Source organism: Trachypithecus francoisi, unplaced genomic scaffold (assembly GCF_009764315.1).
Source record: "Trachypithecus francoisi isolate TF-2019V2 unplaced genomic scaffold, Tfra_2.0 Lachesis_group16, whole genome shotgun sequence".
NCBI classification, from domain to species: Eukaryota; Metazoa; Chordata; class Mammalia; order Primates; family Cercopithecidae; genus Trachypithecus; species Trachypithecus francoisi.
This window is the reverse complement of record NW_022681461.1, coordinates 74181277-74196726: the sequence shown is the minus strand read 5'-3', so window position 1 is coordinate 74196726 and position 15450 is coordinate 74181277. Positions and strand designations below refer to the sequence as shown.

The following is a 15450-nucleotide window of genomic DNA, read 5'->3' as shown; positions in this document are numbered from 1 at the left end:
GCAATAGCTCCTATTGGACCAATCTTCCTGTAGATAGCATTTATAACTCTCAATAAAATATGTACAATGACTATCTGAAGGTCCTACAGTCTAAAGCATGCAGAAGTGGAAAGCGAATTGATACTGAGTAAATTTCCCATTTTTACAGCTTTTCACTTGAAGGGATGACATATTTGGTACTAGCTGGGTCAACTAGAACTTGGATAAAAATCTACAGTCTTATTATCTTGAAGAATTAGAGGACAGTTCTACCTAAATTAGAGTTCAGGGTTACCACAGCAGCTGGAAGATAAAGGAAGAAAACCAGGAAAGTTAGAGGGCAACAGAGGAGGAGCCCCAAACTCTATGTATAAACTCTGCTTAATAAATCTCTGGATGATCCCTGAACTACACTTGTATGGGGCAGATTGAAAGCATATCAGCTAAGGTTATATAAAGATTTCAGCTCTTTCCCACCATAGTAGAGACAAAGTTTATAGTTTGAGTTCAGCCAAGTTAACAGCCTATTAAAACAAACAGAGAAAGTCAACTCTCTTCAAAGGAACATAGCAAACTAGTTTCTGTAATGTATCAGGTGCAATGTCAGGATAAAATCCAAATACATTTAGTAAAATGAAAAAACAGGAGCATGTGACTCATTCTCTACAAAAAATATGTTACTGGACACTAACCATGAGATGACTCAGATTTTGAAATTAGTATCCAAAGATTTCAAAGCAATAATAATGTAACATAGTAATCACTGTGCTAAAGGATGTAAAGAAAAATATGGTTGTAATGAATGAGCAAATAGACAGTCTCAGCAGTGAAAGAGAAACTATAAAAAAGAACAAATGGAAATTTTAAAACAATATCTGAAATAAAAAATTCACTGGATGAGCTTAACAGAAAATTAGAGGTGACATAAGAGTCAGTGAAATTGAAGACAGAGCAACAGAAATTACCCAATCTGAAAAACAGTAAGAAAAAAATTGAATAAAAATGAACAGAGGCCAGGTGCAGTGGCTCATGCCTGTAATTCTAACACTTTGGGAGGCCAAGGTGGGAGGATCACTTGAGCCCAGGAGTTCAAGACCAGCCTGAGCAACATAGTGAGACCCCGTCTCAACAATAAAAAAAGAAAGAAAGAAAACATGAACAGAGCTTCAGTGACTGTGGGACAATTTATCTACCTAGTTTTTAAAAACTATATATCTTTGTATTTTTGTCATAAAATATAATTCTGTGGTAATCAAGAACTACTCACAAAGCAATAAGCTTGCTCAGTTGCCTTCAATGATGAATTCCACTAAACATTTAAAAAAATCAACATCAATTATTCAGTCACTCCTAAAAATAGAAGTAGAGTGAATGATGCTTAAGTCATTCTATGAGACCCATATTATTCTGATACCAAAACCAGACAAAGACATCACAAGAAAATAAAACTACAGACCAATATTTCTTATGAATATTGACACAAAATTAATAATCTGGTAAAAAAAAAGTGGGATTTATTGCAGTAATGCAAGGTTGATTGAAAATCCCAAACTCAATGTAATATACCATATCAAAAGGATAAAAAAATTTAAAACCGTGATTATTCAATAAAAAATAAGAATTCTAAAATTAATTTAAAATCCCCAACAAAATACTAGTAAATTGTATTTGACAGCCTATTACAAGGATTATATACCATGATCAAGTGAGATTTCTTCCCCCCTGAGATGCAAGGATAGTTCAACATATGCAAATCAATAAATGTGATACACTACATTAATAGAATGAAGGACGAGAACCATATGATCATCTCAGTAGATGCAAAAGGGCATTTGACTAGATTCAATACCCTTTCATGATAAAAACTCTCAAAAAATTAGGTATTGACAAATACTGCCTAATATTACCACTTCTATTTAGAATCTAAAAAGCCAAACTTATAGAAACAGAGAATAGAAGAGTGGTTACCAGGGGCTAGGGTGTAGGGGAAATGAGGAGAAGTTGGTTAAAGGATATAAACTGTCAGTTATAAGATGAACAGGTTCTAGAGACCTAACATACAGCATGGTGACTATAGTTAATAATAATGCATTGTACACTTTAAATTTACTAAGAAAGTAGATCTTAAGTATTCTCATCACATACAAAAAGTAACTATGAGCTGATGATATGTTAATTACCTTTTTTATGGTAAACATTTCACAATGTATATGTACATCAAAATATGTTATATACCTGAGGTATGTATAATTTTGTCACAAAAACACTTCCTTAAAAAATTCAAGTAATCCCAAAGGCAGAAGAGGAGGAATTGAGAAACAAAAACAAATGAGACAGCTTATAATTCAATAATAAAAAGAAAAATAACTCAACTAAAATGGGCAAAGGATCTGAGTAGACATTTCTCCAAAGAAGATATACAAATGGCCAACAGTATGTGAAAAGATGTTTGACATCCTTATCCATCTGGAAAATGCAAATTAAAACCACAATGAGATATCACTTCACACCTAGTAGGATGGCTATAAAAAAGTTATATAATAACAAGTTTTGGAGAGGATGTAGGTAATTGGAACCCTCACACATTGTTGGTGGGAATGAAATAGTGTAGTTACTTTGGAAAACAGTCTGGCAATTCCTCAAAAAGTTAAACATAGAATTACCATTTGATCTAGCAATTCCACTCCTAGGTATAGATCCAAGAGAAATGAAAACATGTGTGGACAAAAACGTGTACATGAATGTTCACAGCAGGATTACTTTTAAGCTAAAAGGACAGCCTAAGTATCTATCAACAGATGTACAGATAGACAAAATGTGCTATGGCCATACAATGGAATATTGTTTAGCCATAAAAATGAAGTACTGATACATTGGATAATGTCAATAAATTTGAAAATATTATGCTAAGTGAAATAAGTCACAGATCACATATTATATGATTCCATTTTTATTGAATGTTCAGAGTAGGCAAATCCATATAGTTTTCCTTACACTTTAAGCATGGGAAATAGGAAGGGAGTTATGGCTGGAGATATCCCTGTGGCAGGCAACTTTATTGCTGTACTAAGCAGTTTTATTGTTACCACAACCCAAAGGTAGCTGGAACACTGCCTACCCCTGAACTTTCAATAGTGTGTATAACTTTCCTTGTTAGAAGTCCTCTGTGGCAGTGACTCTGTTTTACTTAGTACAGCAGCCAAGTCAAGTGAAAGTTGGGAGTTTAACAGTATAATCACTCAGTAAAGTCATTTGTTGTCCTTTACATTAGCATTTATGGAGCTGAGATTTTTGTCCTGCCAATAAGCCTATGGCCCACCCTGCATTTTGAGATCTACTATATTTGCAAGTTCTGGTATGGAGTTGATCTACTTTCCCAGGTTGGCTTTTCATTCCCTTGCTTTGATTTGTAGGCTGAACAATAATTCCCTGATTTAGTTTTAACTGTAAGAATTCCTTCAAGTCTGTGGTCTGTTCATGGCAAGTATCCCTGTTCTCAATTGACATCACAGATCCCCCTTCCTTTCTTCCATGATATTATATATCTTCGATCATTTTAAATGAAATTTATGAGAGGGCAGTTAAATATTTGGGCTCATACTGTCATTAAAAATAACTCAATAATATTTACTAAGACTAAATGGGATGAAACCACCTCAGTTTTAAGTTATGACTCTCCTAGTCATCGACTCCACAAATCCTTACTCTGACTCTTTATTGTGAGCTTCTCCATAGTTAACTATTGTCAGTATAGAAGTTGATAATGTTTTATTGTTTATAAGAAAACAACTCTTTAAAAAATGTATATAGTCATAGGTGTTTTAGTTTTATTTGTATAATTATCTTGAAATGGTTAAATTTCAGAGAAGTTTCAAACCTGGAAGTCATATAAAGAGAATGACGGCTGGGCGTGGTGGCTCATGCCTACAATCTCAGCACTTTGGAAGGCCGAGGCGGGCAGATCACCTGAGGTCAGGAGTTCAAGACCAGCCTGATCAATGTGGAGAAACCCCGTCTCTACTAAAAATACAAAATTAGCTGGGTGTGGTGGTACATGCCTGTAATCCCAGCTACTCGGGAGGTTGAGGCGGGAGAATCGCTTGAACCCAGGAGGTGGAGGTTGTGGTGAGCCGAGATCTTGCCATTGCACTCCAGCCTGGGCAACAAGAGCGAAATTCTGTCTCAACAAAAACAACAACAACAAGAAAATGACAGTAAGAAAATAATCTCATCAAAAGTAATACTGAGATTTCAACATGTAACTTTCAGAACATTTTTACAAAATCTGGAGGTTCAGAAAAATTTTAATAAACAAGAACCTATGTAACAAACATTCTTAAGTGCTTTTAACAAGTAATACATTTTAAAATTAAGTCTCACCTCTTTCGAAAAGCTTTTCACTTTCATCTACATAGTTTATTATTTCTGGCTCTAGGTTTAATAACTCCTTCAGTTCTGAGAGTGATGGAATATCAATTTCTGGTTTGAGGCTTGGAGGTATTAAGAATTCATACTCAATAAGAAAACTTGATGGCTGAAAAAACATAGTTTAAAAAAGTTTTTAGGGAGGCTTTCCAAATAAATATTTTTGAAATCATAAGTGGATAAAGTTTGCTTAAATGACATACCAAATTTTAAACTAAATCCACATTCAAAATTATTAAATCTATATATACTTTTAAAAAAACCAGAAATGTAGCAGCTAAAAAGACGTTCTATTATAAGCAATGTTCTGAGTATTGTATTTTATGGTCACTCATTACATTAGTGATGTACAATATCCCTAGATGCAGAAATAGCTTCTTTTTGGCTAACAGCAAGTTGTAAACATTTTAAATTAAAAACAGTCACTGCAGTAGATAAGAGATAATAAATGGGGAGAAGTGAAAGAAGATCATGGAATGGAATAGATCTTTACTGTGCTCCATGGAGTGTTTCTCTTTCATTCCAACAGAACTTGACTCCTCAACAAAAGAGATTAAGTCCACAACTCTCAGGGTTAACATGGCAGGCAAGAAGTACTAGAGGAATGGGACCTATTGGTGAATTAACATTTTTACCATCATGTTAAAATTTTTATTGTAAGGAAACCCCTTAAGTGCTTTAAGTCCATTAAAATCCCCAAATATAAAACATTTTAAGTTGTCCTAAAAAAAAATGTTTTTTGTTCATTTGTTTGTTTGTTTTGAGATGGAGTCTCGCCATGTTGCCCAGGCTGGAGTGCAGTGGTACGATCTCGGCTCACTGCAAGCTCCACCTCCCGGGTTCACATCATTCTCCTGCCTCAGCCTCCCGAGTAGCTGGGACTACAGGCACCCACCACCACGCCCGGCTAATTTTTTGTATTTTTAGTAGAGAAGGGGTTTCATCATGTTAGCCAGGATGGTCTCGATCTCCTGACCTCGTGATCTACCCGCCTCAGCCTCTCAAAGTGCTGGGATCACAGGTGAGAGCCACCACACTCGGCCAAAAAAATTGTTTGTTAAAGTAGCTTTGTGAATGCATCTAATCAATATGGGCCTAGATTTCTGAGCTTGTCCAACTGCAAAAAGTTATTGCACTCTCAACAGCTAGAATTCTTTACATACTGATATTATAACCATTTTGTGTGCTATTGAAACTAAATGCATCTTTAAGAAGTTTGGCCTTTAATATGCAAAAAATGCTATCATCCTTGTTAAACACTGGCAGAAAACTAAAATTCAGTCTTGGGCCATCTATATTCTTACTCTCACAATATTCTCATTAGCTCAAGTACTATTTTTTGTGTATAACTCACAAATCAATATTTCTAGTTCCAGTGTCAATTTTTAAACTAGACATGACTACTTAATTTCCTATACCAGGTATATTGATTAGAATTATTGGAAGAGATTTTAAAGTTCCCTATGACTGGTCTGCACACCAGACCAATTAATCAGAATATATCTATGTAGAACTCAGGCTTCAATATTTTTTTAAACTATTCAGGTAATTCCAACACACAGCCAAGCCTGAGAACGACTATTTAGAAGGAAATTTGACTTCTTAATTGATAGATGTTCATTCAATTATAAAATATTTTTAATCAGACAATTGTAGACAATGTATATTACAAAAATTTTACAAAAATGTCTCACTACTAAAATATTATTGAAAGCCAGTATTACAACCTCATTTAAACGTATTGTATCTTCTAGTTTCTCCTGACAAAAGTTCACTTTATCCATACAAAAATCTTCTTTCACAAAAGCTTCCAAAGTTTCTTGAAGAGAGAAACATTCCCTTAAAAAAAATACATTAATTAGTGTTTACTAAAAGCAAGTCACATACTAAATGTAGCCAACCAAAACACATAATCACTAAAATTAAAGTTGAGGTAAAACAATGATAAGAATTATTGGCTGGGTATAGTGGCTCACGCCTGTAATCCCAGCACTTTGGGAGGCTGAGGCGGGTGGATCACCTGAGGTCAGGAGTTCAAGACCAGCCTGGCCAACATGGTGAAACCCTGTCTCTACTAAAAATACAAAAATTAGCTGAGACTACAGGCAGTGGCGCATGCCTGTAGTCTCAGCTACTTGGGAGGCTGAGGCAGGAGAATCGCTTGAGCCTGGGAGACGCAGGTTGCAGTGAGCCAAGATTGCGCCATTGCATTCCAGCCTGGGCGACAGAGCAAGACTCCGTCTAAAAACAAAACAAAATAAAATAAAACATTATTGATAACATCTAAGCTTGTGATCATACAAAAACATTTTCACTTCTTAAAAATATTTAAAGCATTGGTCAATTAAGTAAGTACCTGGAAAAATTAACTTCTGTGAAGATCTGTCCTTTGAAATCTAAAAGAGGATCCTTTACCAAAAATAGTTTTAGTCTACTCAAGAGAGTATGCAAAGTTGGTAGGTGTTTTCTATTACTTACAAAAAGTATTCCTTTGTCATCAATAAATAAATCTGAAAAGAAATAAGAAACATAAAGGAATAAGAAAAAAACTAAAAGTTATCCAAAGGGATCTAGATAGTTAATGTAATCAGTCATTAGATACAGTTGGGTTTCTCAATCACATTTTAAACTCTTCAGTACTTCATTTTACTGTGCATATAGAGCATGTAGCATAGTACTGGAACAAAGACAAAAGTACAATAAATTTTACTATTATCTAGGACACTGAGTAGCCAAATATCCCAAAAGAGCTGTAACAGCTAATACTTTATCAATAAAGATTAATCAGTGGAGGAAAATATCTTATGGACTTACACTTCAAAATAGCCAGGAATAGCCTAAGCAAAATTTTAAAGAAATAAAAGTATTTGACTTCTGCTGACCTTGGTCTTCTCTGCATCATTTTACCTCTTAATATCTCCAATTCATCCCCCAGAGTCTCTGACATGTAGGGAATGGAGATGGTCTACAGTGCCTACAACTTAGACTGATTCTATTATTCTCAAGTTATTCATACATGGTTGCTATAAAATTATTTACAGTGAAAGTTATATAGCAAAGAATCTACTCAAGGAGTATGATACAGCTTATGTATTAAGAAACACTACTGCTAACAGTTAATTTCTGGAATACATTTCTCCTCTTGGCCTCCACCCTGCCATGTATGGGTTTCTTTGAAATCTTGGCCAGTTGTCTAACAGCTTTAACAGTTTCTAAGTCACAGGAAGGAACATAAAACTTGCCCCCAATTCTTCAATAAGTTTTTGAGTAGAAAGAGAAAAAGAAAAATATAAGCTCAGATGAAGAACTACTCAAAAAGCCAACCTCCCAAAAAAGAAAGCCATCCTGAAGGGAGAGCAATGGTTTCTTGTTCCGGGTATTGACTTTTTGGTTAAGTGATGCTGAATGGCATGAGAAAATAAGAGTATGGAGTTTTCAGGTAGTAATGTCTCCCACGGTCAACTACATAATTGGTATGCAGGCAGCAATGGAACATCCCTTTGCTTGGTGCTAACTTGATATGCCTTAAGAGAACTTGTGGTATGAACTAGCCTCCTAAGAGATATTATTTATCTGAACTTAAGTTCCCGACAATCTCATGGCCAAAAGCTTCTCATGACACACCAAAGGAAGTTAGTCAATCAATTCCATGTCTAATGAGGGCTTATCTGAGACAGTTAAATATGATTTACTGGTATAATCCATTCTGTAAGTATTAATGAAATCACATTAATAGTAAAAACCCAAACAGCATTAGTTTATATCCTATATCCACCTTCTGCTTCTAAACAGATCCTCCAGCCATCTTCCCTATCTAGGAGCCTCATTCTGGTATTTCTGGAACTAAATGGCTGACATCTGAAGTCAGTTATGTGCTCTTGTTTTCCATCCACTTGTTTTTAATGAAACCACTTGAGGGCAGCATCACACCACAACCAATGTTCTTTGTAATTCTACCAAGATCGTTTACAGCAAGAGTGCCACTTCCTTACCTTCTTAAGTCATACAGCATGCCCTGGAGTTCTTATTTTACTGCAGCTAATATATGCACTATACAGATATAAGGAGACTGTTTTCTTCTATTGTAGAGGAATATTAAATTGTCACCAGGAAACAAATTTTTGGCTAGTTAACTATGAAAAGAAGCAGAAAAAGGTCTACTAACATGAAAGAAGAGAGGTTTATTCTTTACAAAGGACACTTTTGTCTCCCTAGAAAATTCAAGATAATGAAATGAAAACAAAAGAGTTCACTAAGCAATCTGATAAAAATTATACAATTAATGGTTTCTTTTAATATGTAAAAACTTCATCATAAAAATTAATGGAAAAAACATAAAAACACCAATTTGTGAACTATCAAGGACTAAACATAAAAATATTCAGAAAGTGTATGCAGGAAATGATAAAACTTTATCGAAGATCTTTTTTAAAAAATTTGAAAAAAAAAAGCAAGATAAAACACTTTCCTAGCTAGAAAGACTATGAGTAAAATTTTAAAGGATCGCATTACCATTTCAAGAGGTCTGTTTTAGAACTTGGAAAAGTGATTACAAAGTAAATCTGGAAGAATATAGTTAAGAGAGTAGAAAAAAATAAAATAGGAGATTATTAATATATATTATAATTATACATTAAATAGTTAAAATTATATGATACTGACACAATAATAGGCAAAACAGATCATAATAGAAAATCCAGAATGAATTCTAATGTGCTTAAGGATTTAATGTATAATGTGACTGGCATTTCTAATCAGTGGGAAAGAAAGGACTATTTCATAAATGATATTGGGGCAATAGTCAAAACACTTGAAAAAAGATTTTTTATTCCTACTTTTAAACATACATCAAAATCTAAAATAAAATTTATACCTTCAGCTGGGCCTGGTAGCTCATGCCTGTAATCCCAGCATTTTGGGAGGCTGAGGTGGGCAGATCACTGGAGGTCAGGAGTTCGAAACAAGCCTGGCCTACATGGTGAAACCCCCTCTCTACTAAAAATACAAAAATTAGCTGGGCTTGGTGGTGGGGGCCTGTAATCCCAGCTACTCGGGAGGCTGAGGCAGGAGAATCACTTGAGCCTGGGAGGCGGAGGTTGCAGTGAGCCGAGATCACACCACTGAACCCCAGCCTGGGCCACAGAGCAAGACTCCATCTCAAAACAAACAAAAAAACAAACGAACCAACTAACCAACCCCAAGTACCTTCAAGAAAATACAAATAAGGATTTATCTAATTAAGAAAGAATTTTCTAAGTATAAAAGGAATCAAAGAAACCATAAAAGAAAACAATTGGCAAATTGATTAGCTTCAAGTTAAATATATTTGGAGTTAATACCTTTACATATAAAGATAAAATATATGTCAAAATATAGACAAAAGAGAAAATAATTTCACAAAATAAAAAGATGCAGATGGCCAATAAAGACCAGTAATTCTATTAATTTACTTTTTTATGCCCAGCTTGTGAACAACAGAGATCACCAGTAATTGTAAAGATGCAAGTAAAAATATAATTTTTTTGCCCATCACATTGGTTTAAATGTATTACCACAACATCAGCAGTAATATATTCAATGATGATAATGCTGGCATAAACAGGGCATTCTCATACCATACTAGTGGACATATAGCTAAAAAAGCACTTATACTAAATAGTTCAATTTCTAGGAATTCATGCCAAGGAAATAATTGGAAATAAGAATACATATTTATCTACATATTTGCAATTAAAAACATTAGTGGTCTCAAATTTGGAAATGTGTGATACATACATAAGATTAAAAATTGCAGTCATTAAAAGCCATGCTTTTGTCTAGCATGGTGGCTCACACCTGTAATCTCAGCACTTTGGAAGGCTGAGGTGGGAGGATTGCTTGAGCCTAGAAGTTTGAGACCAGCCTGGGCAACATAGGGAGATTCTGTCTCTACAAAAAAATTAAAAATTAGTCAGGCAGGTGGCACAGCTATGGTCTCAGCTACTTAGGAGGCTAAGACAGGAGGATCACTTGAGCCCGAGGGTTTCAAGGCTGCAGTGAGATGTGATTGCACCACTATACTCCAGCCTGAGAAACAGAGTAAGACCCTGTCTCAATTAAAAAGAAAAAGAAAAAGACATGCTTTTGCAGAAAACTCAAGCATAAAATAAAATATTCCCAAGATCATGTTAATATTTAAAAATAATATCATGCACATATAGTATGATCACAATAGCAAAACAATTTATCTTTGACTTACAGAATTATGAGTTTTTACTAAAGGGACATTCTATATATTTAAGATGTAGATATCTTAACCTACGTAGAAAAACATAAAATTCAATCCTCATTCACGGTTAAAAGCTGTTATCAAACTAGGAACAGAAGGAATCTTCCTCAACCCACTAAAGGAAATGCTTCTAACATTTCACCGTTGAAAATGACATACACATGAAATGTTAGAAGCATTTTCTTTACTATCAGAAATAAGATAGCAACCATCATGGCTTCTACTGAACAACGTTCTAGAGGTTTTAGTCAGCATAGTCAGACAAAAAAAAAAAAGATGTAAATATTGCAAAGGAAGAAATAGCCATCATTTACAGACAATATGATTATATATATTAGAATTAGTAATTGGAAATACCATGAGAGTTTAAGAGGTAGATAAATATGATAACACTATAAAAATCAACTGCCTTTTCTTATACACAAGCAATAAACAGAAACTTTAATTTAGAAATATAAATAGTAACGGCAGCTAAAATAGAGTACTTATGGATAAATCTTAGATATGTAACACATTTCTGAAGAAAATAAAAAATATGTAAAAATAAATGATATATAAAATCTTTATGAAGAAAAATTTTAACTTTATTGAAAGACATTAAAGACCTCAATAAATGAACAATAGGAGATTCAGGAAGAGAGAACAAAAGAAAATAATCATCAAAGAAATAATTCTAGAAAATGTCTTAAAACTGAAGTGCATAAGTATCTACATGGAAGGATACACCATGTATCAAGCCTAATATATAACAGTAGACCCACAAAGCACACACCATTGTGAAATTTCACAACACTGGAAGAAAAATATCATTCAAATTTTCAGGATGAAAAGATCTTATAAAAAATATTTAGGAATCTGAATGGCACTGGACTTCTCAACAGCAATACTGGAAGCTAGAATCGAATGGAACAATGCCTTTGAAATTCTGAGAAAAAAATATAATCTGGAATCTATAACTAGTCAAACTATCAATTAAATGTGAGGATAGATTTAAGACTTTTTGGATATGGAAGTTTAAAAAAAAAATTTACTACCTACATTCCTATTCTCAGGAGGCCATGAGTAGAAATACTCTACTAAAAGGAGGGAATAAACTGACTAAACTGGCAGCTACAAGGTTGAAGAAACAGGAGGCCCAATACAAGAAAGAAGTGAACAGAATCCTCAGGGATGATGATGATAATGACTTGTTCTAGAACTGAAATCCCCAAAGATAAAACTATTGGTACACTTGATGCTTCAATGCATTAAGAGGAGATTTAGACAAACGGGAGAGTTTCAGGATCAAGTTTTATGTACCAAATACATAGAAAACAAAACAAAACAAAAAACCAGAAAATCAGCATTAACTTCACAGAGTACAGTAATCTCCTCTTATCTAAGATTTTAGTTACCCCCAGTCAACTGCAGTCCAAAAATACTATATTGAATGGAAAATTCCAGAAATAGACGATTTATACCTTAAATTGCACAGTGTTGTGAGTGGCATGATGAAATATAGTGCTATCCTGCTCAGTCCCACCGAAATGTGAATGATCCTTTTGTCCACTGTTTCCACACTGATATGCCACCTATTCATTTGTCACTTAGTAGCTGTCTCAGTTATCAGAACGATTGTCCCTGTATTGCAGTGCTTGTGTTCAAATAAACTTTGTTTTACTTAATTCTCCAATTTTATTGTTAGCTATTTATTGCTGTTAATCTCTTACTGGGCTTAATTTACAAATTAAAATTTATCACTAGTATGTATGTATAAGAAAAAACATTGTATATATTGTATAGGGTTTGGTACTATCAGTGATTTCATGCATCCACTGGGTATTTTGCAATGTATCCCCTGTGGATAAGGTGGGACTATTGTAAAAGAAAGAAATTACTGAATAACACAATACTATTTTCAGCTACAAATAGTATTTAAGGACTCACAAGTCTGTAAATACAGAATACTGATATAACCAAAGTTATAACTACATTGGGAGAGTAGACCATAGGAAGTGTGGGGGGACATGGTAGTGATGGTGTAAAAGAGTGAGGACAGCGACGTCTTTACTTTCATGGTGAGAGGTCAATATATAAGGTCTAAAACTAAAAACATCAGGAAATAGCAGTATAAGCATGTCATACAGATAAATAAATGACAAAAAGAATATAGTTTCTTTTCAAACTGTTTCAAAGAGTTGAAAGTGGTTGCCTCTAGAGTGAAAAAATAAGGGGTGGTTGATGAAGTCAGGAAATTACTGCTTTTAAGAAAAGTGTTGGCCATGCGTGGTGGCTCACACCTGTAATCCCAGCACTTTGGGAGGCCGAGGTAGGCAGATCACCTAAGGTCAGGAGTTCAAGACCAGCCAGGCCAAAATGGTGAAACCCTGTCTCTATTAAAAACACAAAAATTAGCTGAATGTGGTGGCGCATGCCTATAATCCTAGCTACTTGGGAGGCTGAGGCGAGAGAATCGCTTGAACCCGGGAGGCAGAGGTTGCAGTGAGCTGAGATCATGCCATTGAACTCCAGCCTGGGCAACAGAGCAAGACTCCATCTCAAAAAAAAAAAAAAAAAAGTGTTATACAACCATTTTTAATTGATGGTGTGAAAAATATAAAATGACACAGAAAAGTGTTTATAAAATCTAAGTAAAAAACACACTAAAAAGCATACAAATATTACCTTTGGCTGAATATAACAAAGAATTATACCAAAGATTAAAACTCTGGGTTTTGGCTGGGCACAGTGGCTTATGCCTGTAATCCCAGTACTTTGGGAGGCCAAGGTAAAAGGATCACTTGGGCCCAGGAGCTCGTGACCAGCCTGGTCAACATGGGGAAAATCTGTCTCTACTAAAAATAAAAAATTAGCTGGGTGTGGTGGCATGTGCCTGTAATTCCAGCTACTCGGGAGGCTGAGGCACAAGAATCACTTGAACCCCAGAGGCAGAGGTTGCAGTGAGCAGAGATGGCACCATTCCACTCCAGCCTGGGCGACAGGGCAAGACTCTGATTCAAAAACAAAAACAAAAACAAAACAAGCTTGACGATATTTTCAGGAACCCAAGTTCTTTCCATCTTTCTTTTTGTACTTTTATATTTTGAGGTAAAATATGCCTATTAAAATTTACTATCTTTACTTTTTTTTTCAGACAGTCTCACTCTGTCATCCAGGCTGGAGTGCAGTGGTGCGATCTCGGCTCACTACAACCTCTGCCTCCCAGGCTCTCCTGCCTCAGCCTCCCGAGTAGCTGGAATTACAGGCACGTTTCACCACACCTGACTAACTTTTGTATTTTTAGTAGAGGTGGCCATGTTGAGTAGAGGTTCACCATGTTGGCCAGGTTGGTCTCATTATCTGCCTGCCTCGGCCTCCCAAAGTGCTGGGATTACAGGCCTGAGCCACCGCGCCCAGCCCATCTTTACTATTTTTTTTTTTTTTTTTTTGAGACGGAGTCCTGCTCTGTCACCCAAGCTGGAGTGCAGTGGCCGGATCTCAGCTCACTGCAAGCTCCGCCTCCCGGGTTCACACCATTCTCCTGCCTCAGCCTCCCGAGTAGCTGGGACTACAGGCGCCCGCCACCTCGCCCGGCCAGTTTTTTTGTATTTTTTAGTAGAGACGGGGTTTCATAGTGTTAGCCAGGATGGTCTCGATCTCCTGACCTCGTGATCCGCCCGTCTCGGCCTCCCAAAGTGCTGGGATTACAGGCTTGAGCCACCGCGCCCGGCCATCTTTACTATTTTTAAGCGTACAGTTCAGTGGTAATAAATACACCATGAAGCTGGGCGCGGTGGCTCACGCCTGTAATCCCAGCACTTTGGGAGGTCAAGGCGGGCAGATCACGAGGCCAGGAGATCAAGACCATCCTGGCTAACACGGTGAAACCGTGTCTCTACTAAAAATACAAAAACTTAGCCGGGCACAGTGGTGGGCGCCTGTAGTCCCAGCTACTTGGGAGGCTGAGGCAGGAGAATGGCGTGAACCCGGGAGGCTGAGCTTGCAGTGAGCCGAGATCGCGTCACTGTACTCTAGCCTGGGCGACAGAGCGAGACTCTATCTCAATAAATAAATACATAAATAAATAAATACATTATGTCCTTTTCCCCCCCTCATCTCCCTTCCTTGCTACCCTTCCCTGCCTCTGGTAATCACCATTCTACTCTCTAACTTCATGAGATTCACTTTTTTAGCTTCCACATGAGTGAGAACATACAATATTTGTCTTTCTGTGCTTGGCTTATTTCACTTAACATAAAGGCCTCCAGTTCCATTCATGTTACTGAAATGACAGAATTTCATTCTTTTTTGTGGCTGAATAATATTCCATTGTGTAGATATACCACATTTTGTTTATTCATCCACTACTGGGCACTGAGGTTGATTATATATCTTGGTTGGCTATTGTGAATAAAGCTGCAATAAACATGGGAGTGCAGATGTCTTTTTGATATAATTTCCTTTCTTTTCCAGAGTGGAATTGCTGGATCATATGGTAGTTCTATTTTTGGTTTAGCTGAGAAGTCTCCATACTGTTCTCCATAGTGGCTGTTCTAATTTACATTTCCACAAATGCTGTACAAGAGTTCCCCTTTCTCCACATCCTTGCTGGCATCTGTTATTACCTTTTTGACACAAGCCATTTTAACTTGGGTGATATTTCATTGCGTTTTTTTTTTTTTTGGGGGGGGGGTTTATTGAGATGGAGTTTCACTCCTGTTGCCCAGGCTGGAGTGCAGTGGTGCAATCTTGGCTCACTGCAACCTCCACCTCCTGGGTTCAAGCAATTCTCCTGCCTC

The 15450-nt window shown here is 36.1% G+C and overlaps 1 protein-coding gene across 3 annotated transcripts in view; it reads right to left on the bottom strand.

Moving 5' to 3' along the window:
• The window catches only part of SHOC1 (shortage in chiasmata 1), a 131717-nt gene that overhangs the window by 69187 nt on the left and 47080 nt on the right, over positions 1-15450 (bottom strand). Inside the window, exons 1-4 of one of the 3 annotated variants that reach the window (XM_033237822.1) lie at positions 7219-8528; positions 6761-6914; positions 6132-6243; positions 4360-4513 (exon numbers count right to left, since the gene is read on the bottom strand). In XM_033237822.1, coding sequence (XP_033093713.1) covers positions 4360-4513; positions 6132-6243; positions 6761-6914; positions 7219-7351 — 553 coding nt within the window. In that variant the 5' untranslated portion in view covers positions 7352-8528. Of the gene's footprint in view, positions 1-4359; positions 5126-6131; positions 6244-6760; positions 6915-7218; positions 8529-15450 lie in introns of those variants that run through there. The other 2 variants (XM_033237821.1, XM_033237820.1) reach the window with 2 other exon arrangements.